At 41.1% G+C, this 26,952-nt stretch overlaps 1 protein-coding gene across 1 annotated transcript in view; it reads right to left on the bottom strand.

Moving 5' to 3' along the window:
* Positions 1–26,952, bottom strand: part of pex14 (peroxisomal biogenesis factor 14) — a 347,718-nt gene that overhangs the window by 277,857 nt on the left and 42,909 nt on the right. Inside the window, exon 2 of the mRNA XM_072245373.1 lies at positions 20,430–20,477. Within this exon, the coding sequence (XP_072101474.1) occupies positions 20,430–20,477 (48 nt within the window). The remainder of the gene's footprint in view (positions 1–20,429; positions 20,478–26,952) is intronic.

Here is a 26,952-nt window from a genome sequence, read left to right as displayed (position 1 = left end):
AAGTGCACAACACAGTACATATAAATAAGGTAATATTACCACAAATTAAGGTGCACGTATGACACAAGTTAAAAAGCAATGCTATCATATATGACGAGAACTGGGTGGTGCAAGGAGTTCAGTTGTGTCACAGCCTGGGGGAGGGGGTGAGGGGGTAGGGAAGAAGCTATTTCCCATCCTTACAGATTTTGTCCTAATCCTTTGGTACCTCCTGCCTGATAGTGTGGGGGGGAGGGGAGGGGAGGGGAGTCGAGTCAACAAGATTGTTGGATGAGAGGGATCACTGACAATGCTAAGGGCCTTGCATTGGCAGCGCTCCCGATAATATCTATGATGAATGGAACTGAGACCCTGATGATCCTCTCAGCAGTTCTCGCAATCCTTTGAAGGGACTTGCGGACAGATGCTTTGCAATTCAGCTTGGTGATGCAGCTTTCAGGACACTCTTAATGGTGCTCCTAAAAAAATTGGTTAAAATGAGGAGGTTTGGTGCCTCACTCACCTCAATCTCCTCAGGCTTTTTGTTTAAACCAAAGAGGTGATGTTGTGGAGATTCAGCATGACATCTAAAAACCCTACAAAATGTAGCAGATATGGCCCAGTCCATTGCAGGTAAAGCCCTCCCAAACATTGAGCACATCTACATGAAACACTGTCACAAGAAAGCAGCATCCAACATCAGGGCCTCCCACCATACAGGACATGCTCTCTTCTCACTGCTGCCATCAGGAAGAAGGTGCAAGAACCTCAGAACTCACTATCAGGTTCAGGAACAGCTCAACCACTTTCAAGAATTCTTCACCTCATATTCTCGATATTTATTGCTTATTTATCTATTATTGTTATTTCCTCTTTTTGTATTTGTACTGGATGTTGTCTTCTGCACTTGAGTTGAATGCCCTAGTTGGATGGTCTCTCATCGGTTTTGTTATGGTTATTATTCTATAGATTTATTAAGTATATCCACAAAAATGAATCTCAGGGTTGTATATGGTGACATATATGTACTATGATAATAAATATACTTTGAACTTTGTTGAGGGACCAGGCAAGCTCGTCCATTATATGCACTCCCAAAAATAAAGAGATCCAGAAGCTGCTCTCAGGAATTTTTGGCTTCACCTTCTCCAGATTCATCCACGAATTGACAAGGTCTTCAGTGTTCTCACGGTAAACAAATGCGAAAGACTTGCTCTTAGTTGCACTTGACACACAAAGTGCTGGAGGAACTCAACAGGTTCATCCATGGAAAAGAGTAAACAGTCGACATTTTGGCTCGAGACGCTTCATCAGGACTTGCTGTTAGTTGATTTTCAAGGTGTACAATTTTTTGTAAACAAAATTAATTTTACTCATAATGAAAAGAAGTATTTACAATAATAAACCACACAATGCCTTTTTCTTCTTTTCGTACTGTTCTATTATATTCATACATATCAATAACACTGTTGTCACTCATTTGGCCCCCTGGGGTGGTACACTACTACAATAATTGAGGGGCCCTTGCCTCTCCAGTAGCACAAGAACCCTACACCCTTGCCCTTCCACACCAAACCCTTGTGGTGGCTGCACCAAGCTTCACTGTGTCCCTCAGTACGTGCCTGCTTTCTGAAACGTGCTAGTCGGCAGTATTCCTCCAGGGACATCTCGATGTGCTAGCAGACTAACATGGATTTTCAAGGCGTCATGGGTAGAGCTTGGGGCAGCATCATAGCGTTGCAGCCAACATAACGTGACTACAGATCCAGCAATACAGGTTCAATTCCTACCACTGACTGTAAGGAGGTTGTACTGTATGTTCTCCCCATAAGTATTGGGGCTCCCTCCAGATACTCCAGTTTCCTCCCACATTTGAAAGATGGGTTAGTAGGTTAGTTAGTCACATGGTTGTAACTGGGCAGCATGGGCTTTTTGTGCAGCATTTCTCAATAATGCCATGATTACTGCTTGGCCTTCCTGACCACTAAAATTTTACAGATAATGATTTCCCCAATTCTTTCAAAGTTCTGCTTCCCAAAAAAAAACATGTATTTTATTTATAGATACAGCACGGAACAGGCTCTTCCGGTCCAACATGCCACGTGACGCAGTAGCCATCTTATTTAACCCTACCTAATCATTTTAAACCTGAAGAATGAAATCATATTAACCTTGTAAGATCCGTAAAGATATTTCATCATAAAACCCTCACAGAACCAGTTTTTTTTAAAGTTTTCCCAAAAATAATTTAAGTTTTTTTTTGTGGTTCTCGCCTTTCTGGGGTCATGGGAAATCAGACTAAGTCATGTCTATGGATTATACAAAAGCAGGCTTGAAAATAACCTTAAGTACTTCAAGAAATAAGTTTAAAACTTCGTATAAAGCAACTATCCCATAAATGACAAAACTCAAAAGGTCTGAGAAGGTACCTCGAGAATTTGAACATGAATGTTTTGCAAGCAACGATACATAAGGTTACCAGAACTTTAATATGGAAAAAGACCAATGCTCAACCAATTCAGCTTCCACCATTCAGATAATAGACGTAATAGAATAAAGTGTTGACTAATCATAGAATTTATTGATTGGTCTACAGCAGACCCAACATAATGTGAGGAAAACATCCAAGTTCAGCATTTCTTGCCAAATGTGCTACACCTAACCACTTCATCTCAAATTACTCATATTGTATTTCAAAATATTATTTTTTGAAAATTACTGATAATTTCCTAGCTATCCACCTTAGCTATGATGGCTTATGCACTGCTGGATCAGTTAGCTATAAAAAGAATGAAATAATATCGTACAGCTTTTCACATTCTCCATTTCCTTCATCTAAAACTGTTGAAGAGATCCCCAACAAACTTCTCCCATCCTGTAATTCCTTTACTTAAAGAGCTAGTACTATCATAGCTTCTACCATTCTTTTCTGTGTGTTCCCAGGTTTATTTTCACCCTATGTTATAACATTGGGTGGTGGGGAGATAGGCCTCTACCTGAGGACGTATAAAGTGCACCTTCCTTCCACTACCCTGCAGGTCACTCTTGGGCGAGGCGTAGCACCTGCTTAACCCCGATCAGGGTCACCTGAAGCCATGGGAGCAGGTGGCAGATGGTCCTATGAGCAGCTGGTGCATATCACAAGTCCTGGTTATGCGACCACTGATGCCAAGCAGACCATCTCTGAAGAGTACGGTTACAATCACCTGTCTTGTAAAGACACTGCCCAGAAGGCAGCAGTGGAAAACCACTTCTGTAGAAAAATTTGCCAAGATAATTATGGCCAAGACCATGATCACCTACATCATATGACAGAGCGCATAACGATGTTGATGATGTGATTACAAATTGTACTGTTTACTGGAGAAACTCACTGGATTAGGCAAAATCTGTGGGGGAAAGGAATTGCTGATGTCATCAGGCCTGAGAGTGGAGAGGGGAGATAGCCAGTATAAAGAGAAGAAGGGGAGAGGTGACGCAGGAGCCAGAGGTTGGTGCAGAAGAAGGGTGAAGGATGATGCACTGATCAAGCCAGGTAGAAGTGGATTGGTAAGATAGTAGCACATAGATGATGGAGGTAGAGAAGGGAAAACAGGAGGGAAGAAAGGGAGTGGAGGTTGGAGACATCTAGGAGGGAGATAAGCATAAGCATAAAGGCTACAAAGTGCTGGAATCTGATAAGTAAAGATGGTGAAATAGGAACCACTGGGGAGAGGCAAACAATAGATGGAAACAGAACCTTACAAGGTGGGGGTTGTGGTGGAACCTATAAGTGAACTGCATCTATTGTAAGGAGTGTAAAGGTGGAGGAGAATGAGTGACAGGTGCCTACAGGTGGGGAGGGCGTAGGAAAGGAGCCATAAATGGGAGGATTGGAAGGGGGACAAAAGTGAATGAGAGGGCTACCTATAACTAAAAATTCCTTGTTCATAATATTGAGTCATAGACTTTCGAACTACCCAGGTAGAATATAAGGTGTTTAGAAAATAGAACAGTAATATGGTGTACAGTTTTGGTCACCATTATAGGAAAAGCATTGTCAAGCTGGAGGGAATGCAGAAGAGATTTATGAGAATACTTCTGGATTAGAGGGCCAGAGTTATGGGACGAGGTTGGCTACGCTGGATCTTTATTCCCTGGAGTGTAAGAGAATGAAGTGTGACCTCCAGAAGTTTTTAAGTTCATGAGGGAGTATGGATAAGGTAGTAATTGCCCGAGGAGTCTAAAATGAGGGACATCAAATAGAAGAGGGGAGAAAGACCTGAAATGTACTTTCTTTACACAGAGTGTAGTGAGTACTTGGAATGAGCTGCTGGAGGAAGTAGGTGAGATGGGTACAATTGCAACATCTAAGAGGTATTTAAAATAAGTACATGCAGGCGAGGGGCTTGGAGTGCTATGGGCCAAATGCAGGCAACTGAGTCAAGCCAAGTCACTTTTATTGTCATTTCAACCATAACTGCTGGTACAGTTGTAACCCCCTGGTAAGCCTCAGGCTCGCTCAACTCACTGTCGTCTAGGGGGAGCAGCCTTCGGCCCCGCCAAACGGGGTAATCAAGTTTGTGTGGATGCTGTGTGATGTACCCCACCCCGCCAAATAACAGACAAAACACCATTAAATGATTAAATGATTACACTTTATAGATATTACTGGAACTATGTAATTAATAGAGATAAAATATAAAAGGAAAGTAAAAGGCGCCAAACTTACCAAAGTTCAACCACTTCATGCACAACAGTTGGAGCTCAAGTAACAGGGTCCTCTTCCCACCACTCGATTCCCTCCCACCACCTCGACCCGCCACCTGGGACCAACCACAGTGGTCGACCAGACACTCCACATGAGTCTGTCTTTGTCTCCTCTCCTCGCTGAAGACCCTGGGCCTCGGACTCCTGCTCGGGGTCCATCCCGTCAGCCAGCTTACAGCATTGCATCTCCTCTCCCTGTCCCCCTTCACCCTCGGCCCCAAAATCCCGCAAAATAATAGCTTACAGACACACAAGAAAGAATAACATCTATCCCAATTGGTGAGAACTCCTTACATCGCAGTCATTATTACAGAAAGGCCATTTTAATTATAACATAACAAAGGAGCCATTTAAATTAGCCTACGCAGTAACATAAAAGAAGAAACCCCTTACACAGTACACAGTAAAACCGAAACAACGTTCCTCCAGGACCATGGTGCTACATGAAACAACACAAAACTACATTAGACTTCAGACCTACACGGGACTACATGAAGTGCACAAAACAGTGCAAGACAGTACAATAATTAATAAACAAGACAATAGGCACAGTAAAGGACAAATTACAATATATTAATAAATGATGTAAATGTAAACAAAGTTTTAGCAGGAATTGAGAAAGAAATGAGCAAAAATTGCAAAGGGAGTGGAGTGGTGTTCAGGGTGGGGGTGGAGTGTGTGTGTGTGTGTGTGTGTGTGTGTGTGTGTGTGTGTGTGTGTGTGTACGCACGTGTGGGTTGGTGTCAGACTATGCTCTGGACTCTGGGAATTGAGAAGTCTAATGGCCTGGGGGAAGAAACTGTTACACAGTCTGGTCGTGAGAGCCCGAATGCTTCGGTACCTTTTGCCAGATGGCAGGAGGGAGAAAAGTTTGTATGAGGGGTGCGTGGGGTCTTTCACAATGCTGTTTGCTTTGCGAATGCAGCACGTGGTGTAAATGTCTGTAATGACGGGAACAGAGACCCCGATGATCCCTTTAGCTGACCTCACTATCTGCTGTAGGGTCTTGCAATCTGAGACGGTGTAATTTCCGAACCACGCAGTAATGCAGCTGCTCAGGATACTCTCGATACATCCTCTGTAGAATGTGGTGAGGATGGGGGGGGGGGGGTGGAAGATGGACCTCTCTCAGCCTTCGAAGTAGAGACGCTGCTGGGCTTTCTTGGCTTCAGGATATAGCATGGATATAGGCCCTGTGGCCCATCTGGTCCACACCAACCACAGCATCCTCCTTGCTAGTCTCAGGTGCAGGGGCGGGGGGAAGGGGTGTATGTGTGTGTGTGTGTGTGTGTGTGTGTGTGTACATATACATACATATTCTTTTAACACTGTACTGCTGCTACAAAACAATGAATTTCACATGTTAGTGATAATAAACCTGATTCGGATTAAGAATTGACTACAAAATGCGGCAGTAAATTGTAGCAGCTGTTCCCACACCTTCTGCCCCATCCACACACTCCTTATTCAAATTGCAAAGTTCAGCATTACAATACTGGATAAGTTAATTACAAAATAAAACATTCAAGGCAATAATGAAGGCCCATTAAACAGTGGCCTTGACGGTGAAACCTGCATCCACAGTAACAGATTAAGGATTCTGTAGTCTCTATAAAAAGGCTTTGCAGGAAAATTCAACTTGGTTCCAAGAATATAATAGATTTTAAATGGATACACTGCACCAGAAGACTCAGGATCTGAAGTGCTGAAGTGCTGTGAGAACCTGACAAGAATGAGTGTTAAAAACTAATTGGACTGCCCGAACTTGTGGCACTGGTCCAAGGATGGATCAAAGAACCACTTGACTGCATATTTAACAGGTTACCAAAGTCTACTGAATGCAGATCTGTTCTCCCTCATCCTTCCCCTGGAGTAAAGGGATCTCACCTTCATTTATCTGGAGATATACTACAGTAACAGGCCCTTCTGGCCTAATGAGCAAGCTCTGCCCAATTATACCCATGTGACCGATTAACCTATTCACTGGTACGTCTTTGGAACATGGGAGAAAACACACATGGTCACATGAAGAATGTACAAACTCCTTACAGACAGTGGCTGAGTTGAACCAGGGTCACTGACACTATAAAAGTGTTACAATTACCACTACACTGCCATGCCACACCACACCATTATTTTCTTCCTCAACAGTTTCTACATTCATAAGACTATAAAACATAGGGACAGAATTTGGCCATTTGGCTCACTGAATCTGTTCCACCATTCTATCATGGCTGACTTATTATCCTTCTCAACCCCATTCTTCTGCCTTCCCCCTGTAACCTTTGACGTCCTTACTAATCAAGAACCTATCAACCTCCACTTTAAATATACCCAGTGACTTGGCCTCCATAGCTGTCTGTGGCAATGAATTCCACATATTCACTACCGTCCAGCTAAAGAAATTCCTTCTCATCTCTGTTCTAAAGGCACATCCTCAATAGATATTTCATAAACTTTGCTATCTTCAGCAAGGTTCCACCACTCAACATATCTTCACTTCCTCTTCACTGGCAGCATTCCAAAGGGCCTGCTTGCTTGACAATTCACAGGAGAGCTTGTCCATCTGTACCAATGACCCTCTACGTTATGGCACCTTCCTTGCAGGAGATGAAATATCTGTTCCTTCCTATCAGCTAGGAACCCAAACTATTCAGTGATTTGCACCTCTTCTAGTTTGTTGCTCACGATGTGGTCTCTTCTACATCGCAAAAAGCTAATGCAGACTGGGTGACTGCTTTACAAGACTTCTATTCAAGAGTGGCACAGTTTCCATTCGCCTGTAACTTCAGTTCTCCAGCTCATTCCCGCTCTTACCTTCCTGTCTATGGCTTTCAACACTCTTCCAATGAAGTCCAATGTAAGCTTAAGAAAGAATACAACTCCTATTAAGCCAGGTCCAATGTAAGCTCAACTTAACAGGAACCAGACTTGGAGTAAGAGGGCCGAGAGTTTAAAAGATAAAGAAGATAATGATTAGCTTTATTTGTCACGTGCATAAAGTCATTGCAACATACAGTGAAATGCGTCAATGACCATCACAATCATCAGATTGTGTTGGGCAATCGCAAGTGTCATCATGCTTCTGGCATCAACACAGCATGGCCAGAACTTACTAACCATAACCATACATCTATGAATATGGGAGGAAACCAGAGCATTGGGAGGAAACCCACATAATCATGGGGAGAACCTACTAACTCCGAACAGACAGTGATGGGAATTGAACCAATCAGTGATCACTGGCGCTCTAAAGCAATTGTGCTAACCACTATGCCACTGACAAGCCGTGTGAAAAGAGGAAGGTCTCTGGACTTTCTGGTGAGCTTCACTCAACAGGAGCTTAAAAGAGGCACATTTGCAAATTGTTAGTTAACACCTAATTGACAGCAGCCAATAAAATATCTTGGGCTTAACTGGAGTGGCCATTTAGTAGCCAGTATAATAGTGGGGATTTGAGGCTTTAGCACGAAGGGGTGGAGTAATTGTCTTGCATGTTGGGAATGAGAGTAGCTCTTTGAAAAAGTTTCAGTGAGAAGGCAAAGGGTAAGAATTGGTAAGGTTTTAACTTGCTTTTGACCCTTAGTCCTTAATTCAGGATAGGCAATGTAGTAGCTAGGACCGAGGAAAGCTATTCCTATAAGACGTGGAAAGTCAAGGGCTTCATGTTCTCCCTAATGACAACATCTGGGAAATACACCCAGCCGCAGCTCTTGATGGACCTGGTGCAGTTAGATGGGCTCAAGAGGCTGATGAAACAATAGATGAGAGTTTTAGTGAAATGGTACACTCAAGGTACAAGCTTCTGATAGATGGATGACCATCAGAAATTACAGCAGTAGGCAGTCAGTGCAGGGTTCCCTTGTGGCCATTCCTGTCACAAACAGATATACCTCTTTGGATACTGTGGAGGGAGATGTTCTTTCAGGGATTACAAGCAATAATCTTCTCTCTGGCACCGTGATGAGCTCTGAGGCTCAGAAGGAAAGGGTGTAGTCAGACAGGACTATAAACGATAGGAGACTTGATAGTGAAGAGACAGAACATTCTGTTCAGACAGGATCATCTGTGGCTGCAGAAAAGATGCCAGGATGGTGTGTTACCGCCCAGGTGCCAGAGTCAAGGATATCTTTGAGTGGCTGCAGAAAATTCTTGAGCAGGACAATAACCAGCCAGAAGTTATTGTGCATGTTGGTACAAACAACATAGGTAGAACGAGGAATGAGGTCCTGCAGAATGAGTAAATGGAGTTAAGTAAGAAACTAACATGCAGGACCTAGTGGGTGGTGATCTCAGGATTACTTCCCACGTCACATGCTAGTGAGTCCAGGAACAAAAAGATAGAACATATGAATGTGTGCTGAAGAGCTGGTACATGGGGCAGAGATCCAGGTTCTTGAACCATGAGGATTCTCTTCTGGGGCGGAGGAGACCTGTAGAAGAGATAGATCAGCTTTATTTATCACATGTAAATCAAAACAGAATGAAATGCGTTGTTTGCGTCAAATCAGATCAGTGAGGATTGAGCCGGGGCAGCTGTGAGTGTTGCCACACCTCCAGCAGCAACACAACATGTCCACATCTCACTAAACCTAACCGTGCGGCTTTGGAACGGGGGAGGAAGCTGGAGTACCTGAAGGAAACTCTTTACATTTATTTTGACTGTCAGTTGAATAGTGGTTTAGTTGCATTCTCAGGCTCAATATTTAATATTGATAAGTAATCGTTTGGCAGGGTGACTGACCCATGGATTAAATCACCATCTTAATCATGAGTGCTCACTTATGCTGGATGAAATTCCCGATCATAGCCAACGTCACATTTTCCAAAGGTTCTGCTCAACTCTATGAATTTTGAATGCCACGGTAGCATAGCAATTAGCACAACACTATTACAGCTTAAGGCATCAGAGTTCAGAGTTCAATTCCAGTGCCATCTATAAGCATGTATGTCCTTCCATTGAGTGCATGGGTTTCTCCCACATTCCACCAGTTAGTAGGTTAATTAGACATTGTAAGTTGTCCTGTGATTAGCCTAGGGTTAAATAGCTAGATTGCTGGGCAGTGTGGCTTGTTTGCACCAGAAGGATCTGTTCCATGCTGTATCTCTAATAAAATAAAGTTTTGAAAAAACTTTTTCTTTTACAGCATACAAGAAAAGCTGCAAAGGGATAGAAAACTTTCAGCCTTTCCTCCTGGTCCTCTGGTTTCCTCCCACATCCCGAAGATGTCCCAGTTAGTAGATTAGCTGGTCATTGTAAGTTGTCCTGTGATTAGTCTAGAGTTAAATCGGTGGGTTGCTGGGTGGTGTGGCTCATTGGACTGGAAGGGCCTGTTCTGCAGTGTATATCTAAATAAAAACACAGTAATCCTATGAACTTGTTTTCAAATGTTTTGGAAAACTACAGCAATTATTTTTGCTAATCTAGGACTAATACAGAATCAGCATTTTATGCCTCTCTCTGTACTGTTGATGAGTAGGTTGCTCAGAAGATCATTAGGCTCAGTTGTGTCGCAATCAGATAGGACAGCCTCAGCGAACCAGCTGGCCTCCCTACATCCATCATTAGTCTTTTAGATTGTTTTCATGTGGCATCTTTCAATAATAAATTTTCTTAATTGCACAAATACATGACGTTGGACAGGAAGCCACCATATGGTCCATTGAAACAAGTCCCCCTCTCATATACTATAGGCCCAATTTTATATCACAGAACTTCAGTGTACTGCTGCAAGCACTTATCTAACTAAACTTTGTACAAGTCTCCAAATCTACACCAATGTAAAACCTCACCTGTGCTTAACCCTTGTTATAGTATCAAAAACTTATTTTTGCATTCAAAGTACAAATCTGAATAGTAGCCCTGTGTCCATATGGAACAGTAACATGAATCAATCCTTAAAAATGTTGCTTGCATTCCTCAAGCATTGTCGTACTGCTGGGATTTATATGCTGACCACAAAATGTGTTTGCTGTGATGTTATTTTCACTTAAGCCTGCACTGAATGACTTACTGGTGTGAATACCAGGTTTAATTAAAGTAGAATCTCAACAGGCCTTCTTCCCTGTCCACCTATTTTAACTGGGGTTCCAGTTCATTTGGATGAGAACCAAATATAAAGGACTCAGGTTAATTGGGACACATCGGGACCAGTACTTTTTGTCCCAATTAAGCAGCTATCCCAATTTGCCAAAGTTTTATGGAAATAGTTAAAAGATACAGTACACAAAAGGTAAACTACTGTTTAACTGAGTAATAATTTATGCATTAAATGAAATACAAAACAAATTAAAACACTACCAATACCATTACAGTACTATAAAATTGCACATCAGTTCCTAATAGTTATCGATGGAGGAATTCATCCAGTGTATGGTGCTGTGTTCTTTTGTAAATGAACAAAATCAGACCTAGTGCAGATACTGGACTGCCTTAACACAATACTTCAGACGATTGCATACTCCAAATCTTCAGTTTCATTGTAACATTCAAGATGATTATCAATACCTTCAAATTCTTCATAGTTCCTAAATTGTTGAAGTAGTGAAACAGTTTCATTTACATTCCTAGCCATTTCTGGCATCTTTAAGCCTGAATGTTTCAAACTGCAGTACTGCTCTGAATTGTCTTACTTCTTATTTCTTGCCAACTATTAGCGACAAAAACCACCACTTTTGAACACAAACACACGCAATTGACTCTATTTAAGAACTGTTTACTCTAAGCACAGAGTAGTATCTAACGTGCACGTGACTGATGCTAGTTAGAAACTGTTCAGCAACAACCTTCTGCCCCAATTAAGTGGCATAGTGCCCCAAATAAATGAAAGGAATGCTGGCTATTTTCTCTATCAGTTTTTGTTCTTTAAGAGTTGTCCCAAATAAGTGGCTGTCCCAATTAACCGATGGCCCAATTTAGTCTTTCCTTAAACAAGCAATTTTCAAATAACTAAGGATACAGTGAATAGGTAACATACAGTAAATAGTAAATACAGTAAATAGGCAAAAATGAATAACAAGTACTTTTCGCTCACAGGAACACACCATACCAAAATATTTATAATGCATTTCATGCAGTCCTTTTGAAAAACAAAGTTGCACTTAACAAAATATTTTCCAGAAACAAATCCTCTTATTAATCATAATTTAGTTGAGAGTTAGTGCCTTCAATAATAGATGTTCTGTGGCTAGCTCAACCATGATTTGCTTACCCAAACAGAAGGAAACAAAAGCTTACAGGTGCTACATTAGTACTGAGTTTTGGACCCCCATCACCCAGGTCATGCATTACTGTCATCAGGGAGAAGGTACAGAAGTGTGAAGGCACACACTGAACAGTTCAGGAACAGCTTCTTCCCCTCAGCCATCCAATTTCTGAATGGGCACTGGACCCATGAATGCTACCTCACTATTTTTAACTCCTTATTTAATTTTATACATACACACACACTTACTGTAATTCACAGTCTCTTTCTATGATTATGTATTGCATTATACTGCTGCCACAAAGTCAACAAATTTTACGTCATATACGGTGATATTAAACCCGATTCTGATTCCGGTTCGGGTTCTGATTTGCTGGTTGAGAGACAGCAGCATAGTGACCTACAGCAAAGAATACAGTGAACAGTGGTAATGGTGATGGGCAGTGGACATGCCAATTTAAGAATTTGAATGCATTTATCCATTTGCCTTGTACATGCAATGTGAAAATGTTCTTAGGAGCAAATAGCATTGTTTAGGTCCTCGCGGGAGACAACCTGGAGAAAAAGGGGTGCCACGGTAGTGTAGCGGTTAGCACAAAGCTATTACAGCTCAGAGTTGGAGTTCCGCGTTCAATTCATGTGTCCTCTGAAAGAAAGTTTGTACATACTTCCTGACTTCCCGTGAAACAACTGGGATGACCGTCAGCATGGCGGTGGAGTTTGAAAATATGGAGCCAATTTGTTCAGGCATTTGGCAACAAAATACGAAGTTCAAAGTTCTACATAAATTTATTATCAAAGTACATACATGTCACCAAATACTACCCCAAGATTAATTTTCTTATGGACATACTCAGTAAATCCAAGAACCATAATGGAATGAATGAAATACCGCACCCATCAGGGTGGACAAACAACCAATATGCAAAAGACAACGAACTGTGCAAAAAAATGAGGAAAATAATAATAATAAGCAAGCAATAAATATTGAGAACCTAAGATGAAAAGTCAGTGAAAGTCAGTCCATAGGCAGTGGGAACAGTCCAGTGATGGGAGCGAGTAAAGTTGAACGGTTACCTTCCTGGGTAAATCAAAGGTATGGTATGTGCAACTGACAGAAAATCTATTGGTAACTTGTAAAATTAAGGTTCTCATTAAATAATGAGAGTACAAACGGCATGAGGGTTTGGGAACTAACGAGCCTTACAGTTTTTGTTAAAGAAATTAACTACCAGCAAAGACGATAGCTTCTATATGGCTCAGATGTGATGTAGTGGAGAAGTTTACTGAAGTACTGTACAGACAATAAAATCAAATGAGGTGGAAACAGAAATGCCAAGTAGTATCTGTTGCACACTTAGTAAATATAGGAGAGCAATTCACCTAATGTCACCTTGTTGATTAAAGGTGCAACTATGATAGGTAACTGAACCCCTGTATTTTCACCTGTGAGTCTGCTTGGGGTCATCTCCTATATCCGATGTTCCCAGCATGGCCTCCTGTATATAGGTGAGATCCAACATAGATTGGGAGTGCACTTTGGTGAGCACCTTTGCACCATCCACCACAAAAAGCAGGATTTCCCAGTGTCTACCCATTTCAATTCTACTTCCCATTCCAACATTTCAGTCTATGTGGCCTCCTCTACAGCCATGATGAGGTCACGCTCAGGTTGGAGGAGCAACACCTTATATTCCATCTGGGTAGCCTCCAACCTGATGTCAAGAACATCGATTTCTCAAACTTCCGGTAATTGCCCCCACCCTCCTTTACCATTCCACATTCCTGCTTCACTCTCACACCTTCTCTTATCTGCCCATCACCCCTCTCTGATGCCCCTCTTCCTTCCCTTTCTTCCATGGTCTTCTGTCCTCTCCTAACAGGTTACCCCTTTTCCAGCCCTTTATCTCTTTCACCAATCAACTTCCTAGCTCTTTACTTCATCTCCTCTCCTCTCTGGCTTTCGCCCATCACCTTGTACTTCTTCCTCCCCTCCCCCCCACCTTCTTATTCTGACTTCTACCCATTTCCTTCCAGTCCTGAAGGGTCTCAGCCCAAAATGTCGACTGTTTACTCTTTTCCAAAGATGCTGCCTGATCTGCTGAGTTCCAGCAGATTCTCTCCTGTTTGTGATTTACCCCTCTATTTTCTAGTGGTTAACTTCCCCACCCCATGCAAAGTCCCTCTTTAAATACTTGCCCATCGATACTGTGGCAGTTTGATTATTTTTAGGCTCATGCAAGATATGGCATGTACTGCAGATTATGTACTTGCATGGGATTGATGAAGAGATCCCAGTGCCTAAATGAGGTCAGCAATTCTAAGCATTAGTTTACTTGCGGGATGATGTTCGCTTAATAGAAAGTTGGGTTCAGTCAGAGCAAGATGGGGAACTAAATATTCTTAACTCCAATTCTCAAAAGATAGAGAAAGAAAATGGAAGTGGATGCTTTTAATCATTGATAATGTGAATTAAAATAAAAAGAGCAGAAAGGTTTTACTGCTGAAGGTGTTCAGATGAATAGAATTGAGAAATAACAAAAAACCTGTTGTCAAAGGCAATACACTCAGTGGAACTTTACTTTGTACAAGAAATGGAATCCAGTGTTGTCTTCGGCTGCTGCAGTCCACCCATTTCAATGTTTGATGTGCTGTGCATTCAGAAATACTCTTCTGCACACTACTGTTGTAACACATGAATATCTGAGTTACTGTTGCCTTACTGTCAAGCACTGTAAAACAACAGCTCTACCAGTTGCCACAAGTTGTTTGTTTATCCAATTTCCTCAAGTCTAAGGAGGATGGCACTGTAGCACAGCAGTAAGTATAACGCTGTTACAGCATTTTCAACCCAGGTTCAATTCCACCGCTGTCTGTAAGGAGTTCTCCCTGTGAATGCATGGGTTTCCTCTGGGTGCTCCAGTTTCTTCCCACATTCCAAAGATGTACAGAGTCGTAGGTCACATGGATATAATTGGGCAACATGGGCTTGTTGGGCCAGAAGGCTTGTTATCAGTTATCTCTATATAAATGAAAATAAATCCATATTTGGAAATGTCAACAATTCTTCTGTTCACAGATGTCAAAGGTCCTCTCTTGTAACATTATGGTTTTGTGATGGATTTACAGATTATGATTTTTTTTTACATTGTTAAAATGAGAAAGGTTTTAAAAGTGAATGGGATGTTACTGAAAAACAAAACACTCCTCCATGCAAGCTAATAGCCCTTCACTTTTAAAATCTTTCTCATTCCAGACTATTACACTTCTAATTACCACTGCAAAACTCTCTTAACCTAGTCCTTATGATTAACTCTTTTTCTTATTACCGTTGACCTACAACATAGACTCAGTGGACACTTTATTAGGTACACCTCCTTAATGCAAATATCTAATCAGCCAATCATGTGGCAGCAACTCAGTCCATAAAAGCATGCAGACATGGTCAAGAGGTTCAACTGTTGTTCAGACCAAACACAAGAATGGGGATGAAATGTGATCTAAGCGATTTTGACAGTGGAGTTATTATTGTTGCCAGATGGGGTAGTCTGATCAGTATTGGAAACAACTCATCTTCTGGAATTTTCACACACAACAGTCTCTAGAGTTTATAGAGAATGGTGCGAGAAACAAAAAGAAGTGAGTGGCAGTTATGTGGGCGAAAATGCCTTGTTACAAATGGCCAGCCTAGTTGGCAACCCGTATTCAATCCTGACTGCTATTGAGATTGTGTGGAACTTGAACATTCAGCTTGCGACCCTGTGCATAACCCCTCAGTGAAAAGGCGTTACGAGTGGCTACCCTTCAAATTCAAGCAGACTCACACTATAAAATAGCAGTGTTAATGTCGAGTCCTTTATGGAAATACCAATGCCCTTGAATGGAAAAGTCTACAAAACGTCGTGGATACAGTTCATCATGGGTAACGCCCTCCCCACCAGTGAGCATGTCCATGTGGAGTGCAATCAGAGGAAAGAAGCATTCATCATCAAGGACCCCCCCCCCCCCCCACCATGCTCTCTTCTTGCTGCTACCATCAGGACAAAGGTACAGGAGTCTCAGAACCCACACCACTGGTTCAGGAACAGTTCTTACCCCTCAATCATCAGGCTCTTGAACCAGAGGGGATAACATCATGTAGGTTCACTCACCCCAACACTCAACTGTTCCCACAACCTAAAAACTCACTTTCAAGGCTTTTTCATCTCATATTCTTGATATTTATTGTTTATTTATTATTATTATTTATCTTTGTAGTTGCACAGTTTATTGTCTTTTGCATATTAGTTGATTGTCTTGTGTGTCGTTTTTCATTGATTCTAATGTGTTTCTTTGTACTAGCTCAGTAGTATCAAGTGTTATTTGGTAACATGGAAAGACATAATACACAGTAACGTGCAAAAGTCTTCGGCACCCTAGCTATACATATGTGCCCAAGGCTTTAGCACAGTACTGTACTTCAAGATACCGTACTCCCACATAGCCTTCCATTTTTCTTTCATTAATGTGCCTATCTAAGAGTCACCTAAATGTTCCTAATGTATCAGCCTCTATCACCACCCCAGGCAGGGCGTTCCACACACCCACCACTCTCCGGGTAAAAAAAAAACCTCTGACATCCCCCTACACTTCCCACCAGACACCTTAAAATTATGCCTCCTCGTATTAGCCATTTTTGTCCTGGGAAAAAGTCTTTGGCTGTCCATTCAATCTATGACTCTTATCATTTGTACATCTCTCATCCTCCTTCACTTCAACGAGAAAAGCCCTACTTCACTCAACCTACGCTCACAAGAAATTTTCTAATCCAGTCAGCATCCTGGTAAATCTCTTCTGTGTCCTCTCTGAAGCCTCCGCATTCTTCCTATGAGGTGGACAGAACTGAACACATCACTGTGGACTAACCTGAGTTTTATAGAGTTGCAACAATACCTTGTAACTCTTGAACTCAATCTCCTGACTAATGAAGGACAACACACCACCTTCAGGACATCCTACAAGGACCTCCACTATTATAGATGGCAGCTCATAACCACCTCAAGAGCAATAAAAGAAGGAAAGTAAATACTGGCCTTGCCAGCAGCACCTACCTTCTTAGAATTATTCTTTAAAAAGCCCCAGGGCTTTCACTATCCTTGATACCGCATGCTAATTGGCAAAACGGCTGTTAAGCAAATCTCAGCTTCTAACAGTGTCTTGTTTTCAAAAACCATCAGAAAGCACAAGAATATACCAGTAATTAATTATTTAATCTGTACCCACCTCCAGGCAAGATGCAAATTCTTTTTTTTCCCCTGTAGAAGACCAACCTCTAAGCTAATGAATGAAAGTTAGCCACTTGAAAAAATTACAAACGCGAAGTACATCCTGTTATTTCAGTACATCCTTGAACAATAAACGTCCTAGCCCTAATTCTTTACTAATGTAACTTTCTTTTAATTGCAGTAAACTGTTATTCTCTTGGGCTGAAATGTAAGATAATGTCAATTAAGATACACATTAGTAAACAATCAATTCTCAGAAAAGCAACAAAAGTTGAAAATAATGAATTCAAAAATCTTAACAACAGACTTAATGCAACAATGAAAGAGCTGATTGTGGACTTCAGGAAGGGTAAAATGAACGAACACATACCAATCCTCAGAGAGGGATCAGAAGTAGAGAGAGTGAACAGTTTCAAGTTCCTGGGTGTCAAGATTTCTGATGATCTAACCTGGTCCCAACATACCGATGTAGTTATAAAGAAAGCAAGACAGTGGAGTTTGAAGAGATTTGGCATGTCAACAAATACACTCAAAGACTTCTATAGATGTACTGTGGAGAGCATTCTGACAGGCCGCATCACTGTCTGGTATTGGGGGGGGGGAGTCACGGAGATACTGCACAGGACCGAAAGAAGCTGCAGAGGGTTGTAAATCTAGTCAGCTCCATCTTGGGTACTAGCCTGCAAAGTACCCAGGACATTTTCAGGGAGCGGTGTCTCAGAAAGGCAGCGTCTGTTATTAAGAACCTCCAGCACCCAGGGCATGCCCTTTTCTCACTGTTACCATCAGGTAGGAGGTACAGAAGCCTGAAGGCACACACTCAGCAATTCAGCAACAGCTTCTTCCCCTCTGTCATCCGATTCCTAAATAGACATTGAACCCTTGGATACTACCTTTTTTTTTTGAATATACAGTATTTCTGTTTTTTGTACGTTTTTAATCTATTCAATATACGTATACTGTAACTGATTTACTTATTTATTATATTTTACTTTATTTATTTTTTCCTCTTCTATATTATGTATTGCATTGAACTGCTGCTAAGTTAACAAATTTCACGTCGCCTGCCAGTGATAATAAACCTGATTCTGATACTCTCAGAAGAAACAGTTTCTTAGATGTACTGCAAGTTTAAGTTAACAGAAAGTAGAAGAGAAAATGTTCTGACGAAGGATCTTTGACCTGAAATATTAACAGTTTCTCTCTCTACAGATGTTCCCAAACCGGATTAGTGTTTCTAGCATGTTCTGATTTTGTTTGTTGAAGAGAAAAAGCCATTCAAGTCCATTAAGCTTGTCCAAATCTCCCAAATTCCAGGTGTCATAGCATGGATACAGGCCCTGTGGCCCATCTGGCCTATCCTCCTTGCTAGTCTCAGTTGCCTGCATTTGGCCCATAGCCCTCCAAGCCCCTCGCCTGCATGTACTTATTTTAAATACCTCTTAGATGTTGCAATTGTACCCATCTCACCCACTTCCTCCAGCAGCTCATTCCAAGTACTCACTACCCTCTGTGTAAAGAAAGTACATTTCAGATCTTTCTCCCCTCCTGTACTTGTGCTCCCTTATTTTACACTCCACATCCTCAGGAAATGTCTAACTTATCCATACTCCCTCATGAACTTAAAAACTTCTGGAGGTCGCACTTCATTCTCTTACACTCCAGGGAATAAAGATCCAGCGTAGCCAACCTTGCCCCATAACTCAGGCCCTCTAATCCAGAAGTATTCTCGTAAATCTCTTCTGCATCCCCTCCAGCTTGACAATGCCCTTCCTATAATGGTGACCAAAACTGTACACTATATTCCAGATGGGGTCTCACCAGAGACTTAAATAACTGCAGCATTGTCCCTATGCCTAAACTCAATACCCTGACTGACGTGTTACCAAGTGTGAAATTTAGCAAAGTGCAGCACACAAAATGCTGGAGGAACTCAGCAACTCAGGCAGCACCATGGAGGAGAATACACAGTCGACGTTTCACGCTGAGACCATTCATGAGGATTTAGCATAATATCTGGGACAAGGACTTCTGTAAAATCTGCAAAGCAACTATTTTTGCTGGTCTTCTGTTTCATGTCAAGACATCCCGATCAAAGCAAAAGGTACATTTTCTGCTAAGAATTCTCCAAGAGGACCACACCTTGTTGTGGTTTGGAGGCTTGTGTGCCTCAAAGACCTGGAAAGCCATGTTGGCTGGAGTCAAGGCCTTGGTACTTTGCCACTTGGCAGGGTCCCCCACGCAAAACAGGTCAAAAGGGTAGAGGACAGACTAAGAGGGGTCCACTGGCCCTCCAGGTTCAGGGTTCAGCTATGGACTAACAAACCCTGGCTGGTAAAACAAAATTGTTACAGAAACAGCAATGAAGAATTCTCTTACATCCGAGTGCGATGGTATTCCTGAGTCTCCACCTGGGAGTTGCATGACTGACAGGAGTAAAAACCGAGAGGAAGTTAACTGACATGATGAAGGAAGCCCTGGTAACCACTAGTTATGGAGGACCTTCAATGCTCTCCGAAACACCAATGGCATAATGAGCAGGAAGCCTGCTGAGAATACACAAATCTCTCAACCTATTTTGTTTCTTGAAAGTAAAAAAAACACACCAATCTGTATCTAAAGGTTATATTTTTAAAATTGCTGATAACTTATTGCTAAATCAGTATTGTCAAAGCTCCACATGGGCCTAATCATTGATTTTAAATAGAGGGCATTGCATTAGCACCTTAGCTCTGCCAAGCAAGTAGTGTGGCTACTAACAGTTACTGTGATAAAACACACATCCCATATGCAGACCTCTCTGACTTGGAAATACAATCATTACTCCACCATTACAAAGTCAAAATCATGGAATTCTACCATAGATTACTGTGGAAGTACCTTCACCACAGGAGTTTAGTTTTTCAAGGCAGCAACACCAAAGAAATAGTTGGTAGTCGGTAAACACAGACTTTGTCAGTGGCAGTCGGATTTCTTATAGGAATAATAAAAAAAACAGTGGCACTTCAATAACGTCACAACTTGTTTTTGTAGGATAAAGCAACAGTGCCTGTTTGGTCCCTTACAAATGCATAACACAATTTCACCCGGATTGGCACATGGTAAACAAAGACTCGAAGTTCTGTGGAATTTTCGAGAAAGTAATTTCTCATCTAAAACATTGTGTTTATGAGCAGGCTATTGTCATGAAAACTTTCCATAAACACAGTTTCGAGAATGTTTGACGACTTACCAGCTGCTCCCTTGGCACACCTTCCTCCCTCGCTGGAGGCGACTCTGACTGCAAACAGAATAAATATTAGGTTAGAGCATCATCTGCAGGATGGCCTGTAAACTGAACTACATCATCCTGATTGACATGTTACAGTTAGGAACATAATTCTGTGAAGGCTGGACGAAGTACTTGGTAGAAAATTAGAAGTATTATTGGAGCAGGAAACCTGCCTCTAGAGTCTAGACAATGAATCTACCCCATTTCCCTTAGTTTTACCATTTTCTTTCCTTTCAACAGTAGAGGCATCTTCTGTTACATTGACAACTATCTGTCAGGTTCAATTAACTTTTGCTAATAACTTGGTAATGAATCAGCCAGCTCTCTCATGGGCACTAGCTTCCCCAGTACGGAGGACATCTTCAAAAGACGATGCCTCTAAAAGGCAACATCTATCATTAAGGACCCCCCTCACCGAGGACATGCTCTCTTCTCATTGCTACCATCAAGGAGGAAGTATAGGAGCCAGAAAACACACACTCAACAATTCAGGAACAGCTTCTTCCCCTCTACCATCAGATTTCTGAATGGACAATGAATCATGTACACTACCTCATTCTTTTTTCCTTTTTTTGCGCTATTATTTAATTACATTTTATATATATATTTCTAATTATAATAAGGTTTTAAATTATGTACTGCTGCTACATACCAATACATTTCACGACATATGCCATTGATATTAAACCTGATTCCGATTCAGGTAGGAAAGTTCTCTTCCATTTTTCTGCAAAAAAAACTTTAATTCTCCACTTAAGACAACACAGTGTCAAAAGAAAATGTAGCAAAGGAAAATCTGTTTCAGATTTGCACCTCGCCACTACTCTGCCATAGCATATCAAGACATCAGTGCGTTTGCCCGAACCACCTGGGACAATTTAAACTCCACACCAAGGCTCACTATCTTTTCACTTCCTGTGGCTACTAACTGCAGTAGTAAATGGGGAATAAGCATTCTTGTACATGGCCCAGTGACATCACCAAAGTATGAGCCAAATACAAGTGAGAACTCATCTCTACATTACCCAGGCGCAGTGAGAATAAACACGTTAGGTTTCAACATTTTGATACCAAACGAGGATTAATTCTACTTTAATGGTAATTCCAAGAGACTTCCCATTATTTATTTTAAGCAGAATTTCATGTCTAAATAAGGAAATGAAGAGTTGCTAGGAAAACCATAGCCTGCCTATTTTCTTCTGCCTTTTAGTGTTTATCTAATCTAAAACCAAGAAAGAAAGTGAAAGGACCTTGGAAGAGGGTATGGTTACACTTTTAAATCCAGTGGCACCAACAACCTGTGTGAGTAAGTAGGTGTCTTAATGAAGCATGCAACTTTCTCCAAACTGCCCATGCACTGGGCCTTAATGGGAATTTGCAATGTCTAAAGCAGTTGCACAAAACAATGTACCAACTCCTGTGGGTTTTACTGCTTTTGACCTTGAAGTTAAAGTGATTTCATCAATATCAAAGACATTCAAAAGCTGCTCAATTTTAAATTGTGGTTACAGTGTTTGAAACGTCACCTTTTAAAGCTAATTGTGTAATTACTCTGTCACAATAACTTTATATTTCGTTATCAGATGGACAAACTGAAAGATTGAAGGATATGCTCAAAGCTTCCTTATGGAACTATAACACCACCACTGGCTCCTGGGAACCTCTGGCCAATGAACATTAAAGTGGCAAAGGGGTATTTAAGGATGGTATTAAACAGTTACTACCCTACAACCATCGGGCTCCTGAACCAATGTGGATAATTTCACTCACCTGAACTCTAAACTGATTCCACAATCTAGACTCACTTCCAAGGACTCAACAAATTCATGTTCTTGGTATTATTTATTTTTAATTTTGGTTTCCACATTGGCTACTTGTCAGTCTTTATTTATGTATAGTTTTTTCATAAATTCTGTTGTATTTCTTTATTTTAGAAACATAGAAATATAGAAAATAGGTGCAGGAGTAGGCCATTCGGTCCTTCGAGCCTGCACCGCCATTTATTATGATCATGGCTGATCATCCAACTCAGAACCCCGCCCCAGCCTTCCCTCCATACCCCCTGACCCCCGTAGCCACAAGGGCCTTTTCCTGAATATGCCCACAAGAAAATGAATCTCCAGGTAGTTTATGGTAATATAGGCATACTTTGACTTTGGCATTGAGACCATTCACTGGTTGTGGAAGCCCCGTGCAAGTGCCAGAAACAGAGCACCATTTCAGAAGCTACTTGCCTCTTCAGCCACCTACTACCCCACCTGTGGAAGAGCCTGTTTCCCTCATTGACACTTAGTAACTCAGAAAACCAGAGTGGAAACAAGTTATCCTCGACCTTGAGAGACTGCCTACTGTTCAAGAAGAAAGAAATGCTTTTAAAAGGCATTGCCTCAAAAAAGCAGCATCCGTCATTAAGAACCCCCATCACCCAGGGCCTGTTCTCTTCTTATTAATACCAGACAGAAGGTACAAGAGCCTGAAGACACGCACTCAACCTTTCAGGAACAGCTTCTTCCCCTCCACTATCAGATTTCTGAACGAAGAATAAACCAGCCATGAACACTACCTCATTATTTTTGCTTTCTTTTCGTGCTACTTATTTAAATTATTTTAATATGTGTTTCTTATTGTAATTTATAGTATTTTTATGTATTGCACTGTACTACTACTGCAAAACAACAAATGTTACAGCGATATTTCACTTGGTTCCGAGATGGCCAAATCTCTGTGTTACCAATTTGTCCAACTTAAAAAAAACTTAGCTGTGACATGACATTGAACAAACATTGGACTGCCCAAAAATGGCTCCAATGTGTCATTTGCAATGGAAGCTTTTGTTCACACCATGTCTATTTAACAATTTGAGAATCTACACAGACTTGGGTTGCTATGTAACCAAATAGAAACATTGCTCTAGTCTACTTCAAGGTTACCTATTTCAGAGCTCTACTATGACTCGTAAAATTTCAAATGGCACTATACTAAAAAAACACACACAAGTGTAATGAGGAATAAACATGTTATTCAAAGTGATAAATATTACAAAAGCAGCCATTTCACAATTCATATACATCTCCCTGAAAATCAAGCATCTGCCTCTTCAAGCACAAAAGAAATTGCAAATTCCTTGTTTTAAGAACCTAGTCCTGAGAGGTCAGCCATGCCATGGATACATTCCTTGTCATTACTCCTTACTACAAAGGTATATCTTGAATTCTCAAGTTCACCAATAACAAGCAGAGGATAAGACAATCTACATCCAAGCACAAGGACCAAGTCTAAACTAAAATGACAACCATCAAAGCCACTCTAACTTGCTCTAAACCTCACCATCAACTGCTGTTCCTGAATCTAAGCTCGGCTCTGTGCTGCTGTGTTAAACTTTCAAAAACCCTCAAATATATTTGCATCATGCCTTCAGGGTGCTTTCCCACTAACAAGGAATTTTTGAAATGGAACGATAGCCAAAAGTCAGCATACGCACAGCAGGGACATACTGACAGATAGGACATCACCAACTGAAAAATTAGCTTTCCATAGGTTTGCTTGAAGTACAAATGTTGTCCATAGGACCAGAACTTCTTCCATCAACAAAAAAAAAGTACCACGGGATCTTCCATCAACTTTACAAGGAAGCAGGGTATACAGGCAGTCCACGAGTTACAAATGTCCGACTTACGAACAACTCGTACTTATGAACGGAGGAGGGAAAATGCCGTCCGCCATTTTAAGTGGAATCATGTTGCCAGTAACACTGTGTTGAGTGTGTAGCTTTGTACTTGGCTTAAATTTTTCTTAGCAAGATTCACTCTGACCCCCCTTTTCCAGTCAGCACCACCCCCACTTGTCCCATTTAACCTGTCTCAGTGCAGGTGGACTTTAGGACCCGGGGGAGCTCAGGACCCACCGCCCATGGCTGCTGCTGAATCTGCAGTGTTTCTGTTCCATTGACAGAAAATAATCACGATTGAAAATAAAGTGGAAATAATAAAGCGACTGGAGAGAGGTGAAACGCCATCAGTCATTGGAAAAGCGTTAGGCTACAGTCGGTCAATGATCGGAACAATTTTAAAGGATAAAGTGAGAATAATGGAGCATGCAAAAGGTCCTGCCCCGATGAAAGCTACAATTATTACTAAGCAATGCAGTGGTTTAATTATTGAAATACATATGTTTCTTAAGTGTTTTATATGCATAGAAAGGTAAAATATATACTATAAACTAAGACAAACCTTTGACTAACTGACGCCAAATAATACTGCATGTACTTGTTCCGACTTATGTACAAATTCGACTTAAAGACGGACTTAGGAACGGAATTTGTTCGTAACCCGGGGACTGCCTGTACTATGCAAAGCTAATCAGCAAGGATGGCAGGTGGGATCATTCCCTAATTCCTGTCCACCTCCATCCTGACAGATCCAAGATTTACCAGAAACAATAACCAAAAGGCAACATTCTGCAATTGTCAGGCAACATAGAATCTTTAAAAAGTACAGCACAGAAATAGGCCCTTCAGCCCATCTAGTCCATGCTGAAACCATTTTATCTGCCTACTTCCATCAACCTGCACCGGAACAATGGCCTTCCATCCCTACCATCCATGTACCTATCCAAATTTGCTTAAATGTTGAAATCAAGCTGACGTGCACCACTTGCGCTGGCAGCTCGTTCCACACTCTCACAACCCATTGAGTAAAGAAATCTGCCCTCATGCTCCCCTTAATCTTTTCACCTTTTACCCTTAACCCATGACTTCTGGTTGTAGTGCCACTCAGCCTCCTCATAATTTTGCATACTTCTATCAAATCTCCCCTCAATCTTCCAAATTCTAGGGAATAAAGTTCTAACCTATTCAATCTTTCCTGATAATTCAAGTCCTTCAGTCCCAGCAACATCCTTATAAATTTTTTCTGTACTCTTTCAATCTTATTTACATCTTTCCTGTAGGTAGGTGACCAAAACTGAAGAGAATACTCCAAATCAGCATCACCAATGTTTTATATAACTTCAACATAACATCCCAATTCCTGTTTTTTTTTAAAAACAACTCCATCCACCTGTGATGCCACTCTCAATGAATTATGGACCTGTATTCCCAGCTCCCTTTGTTCTACCGCACTCTTCAATGCTCTATCGCTCACTGCGCAAGATCTAACCTGGTTTCTCCTCCGAAAGTGAAACACCTTAACACCTCCATCAAATATCCTCTTCAATCTTCTATGTTCCAAGGAATAAAATCCTAACCTATTCAATCTTCCTTGTAAATTTTCTCAGTACTCTTTCAATCTTAATTACACCTCTCTAAACATGCAATGAGAATCTTAAAGGTTCACAACCAAAGCTTAAAATTTTTATTGCTTTTATTTGGAAGTAAGTTCTGGTAGTAATTTAAATGTTCAAACTCCTGTAGAATTCAGAACTGACCACCAGCACTAGAATTGCTGGAATTGTGTGAGGGTGTCACCAACTCTCTGACAAAACTGAAAAAGTCAAAAATTCTAGATCCAGGTGTTATAAATAACATGGTCATTAACAAATTCAATCAGGTATTCAGAAGAAATTACTTAATCCAAAGTGTGATCAGAATCTGGAACTCATTTTCACCATGTGTACAAAGCTGTTTCTGGGTAACAAACAGGGTCTTTTTTTTTAATGTAGACCATATGTTGATCTTGTCCCCATTGGAAAATATACAGAAATCACTCATTATGCTAACTATACCTCCACAGTATTGGAATTAATGATATCAAAAGCACATAGTGTATGACTTTAAAAAACAATGAGTAAAAGTGGAGAAAGAAAACTTGTTCTGTTGTCTGTTGGAAGAAACATACATACAGTAACCTGTAAAAGTATTCAACCCCCGACCCTTTGTTTATAAAAATGAATATTACAACCAAGGATTTTGATCAATTTAAGTCAGAATTTTTATTTATGTATTCATCCCCTTTTGCTCACCACTTAGTTGAACCACCTCTCACAGCTATTACAGCCAGCAGTCTTTTTGAATATGTCTATTAGCTTTGCAAAACATGATGGAACAAGGTTTGCACATTCCTCCTTGCAAAATTGCTCAAGCTGTGCCAGGTTAGTTGGAGAGCGGCAATGGACAGCAAACTTGAGGTCCTGCCAGAGGCGTTCAATCGACTCTGACTGGGCCACTCAAGGACATCTTTTTTCTTCATTTGAAGCCGGTCCATGGTTACTCTAGCAGTGTACTTTGGGTCCTTGTGCTGCTGAAAGACAAACTTTCTCCCCAGTTTAAGCTTTCTGGCAGAGCCTAGCAGGTTTTTATCCAAGATCTCTCTGTATTTACCAGCATTCATCTTCGCATTAAAACTGACCAGATTGCCTGTCCCTGCTGCTGAAAAGCATCCCTATAGCATGACGCTACCTTCAGCATACTTTACAGTAGGGATGGTGTTATCTCACTGCTGCACAGTATTAGATTTAAGCCATACAGATTGCTTAGTGTTGCAGCCAA

Source organism: Mobula birostris, chromosome 27, assembly GCF_030028105.1.
Source record: "Mobula birostris isolate sMobBir1 chromosome 27, sMobBir1.hap1, whole genome shotgun sequence".
Lineage (NCBI taxonomy): Eukaryota > Metazoa > Chordata > Chondrichthyes > Myliobatiformes > Myliobatidae > Mobula > Mobula birostris.
The sequence above is the reverse complement of the archived record's forward strand: the minus strand, read 5'-3'. Positions and strand labels throughout refer to the sequence as shown.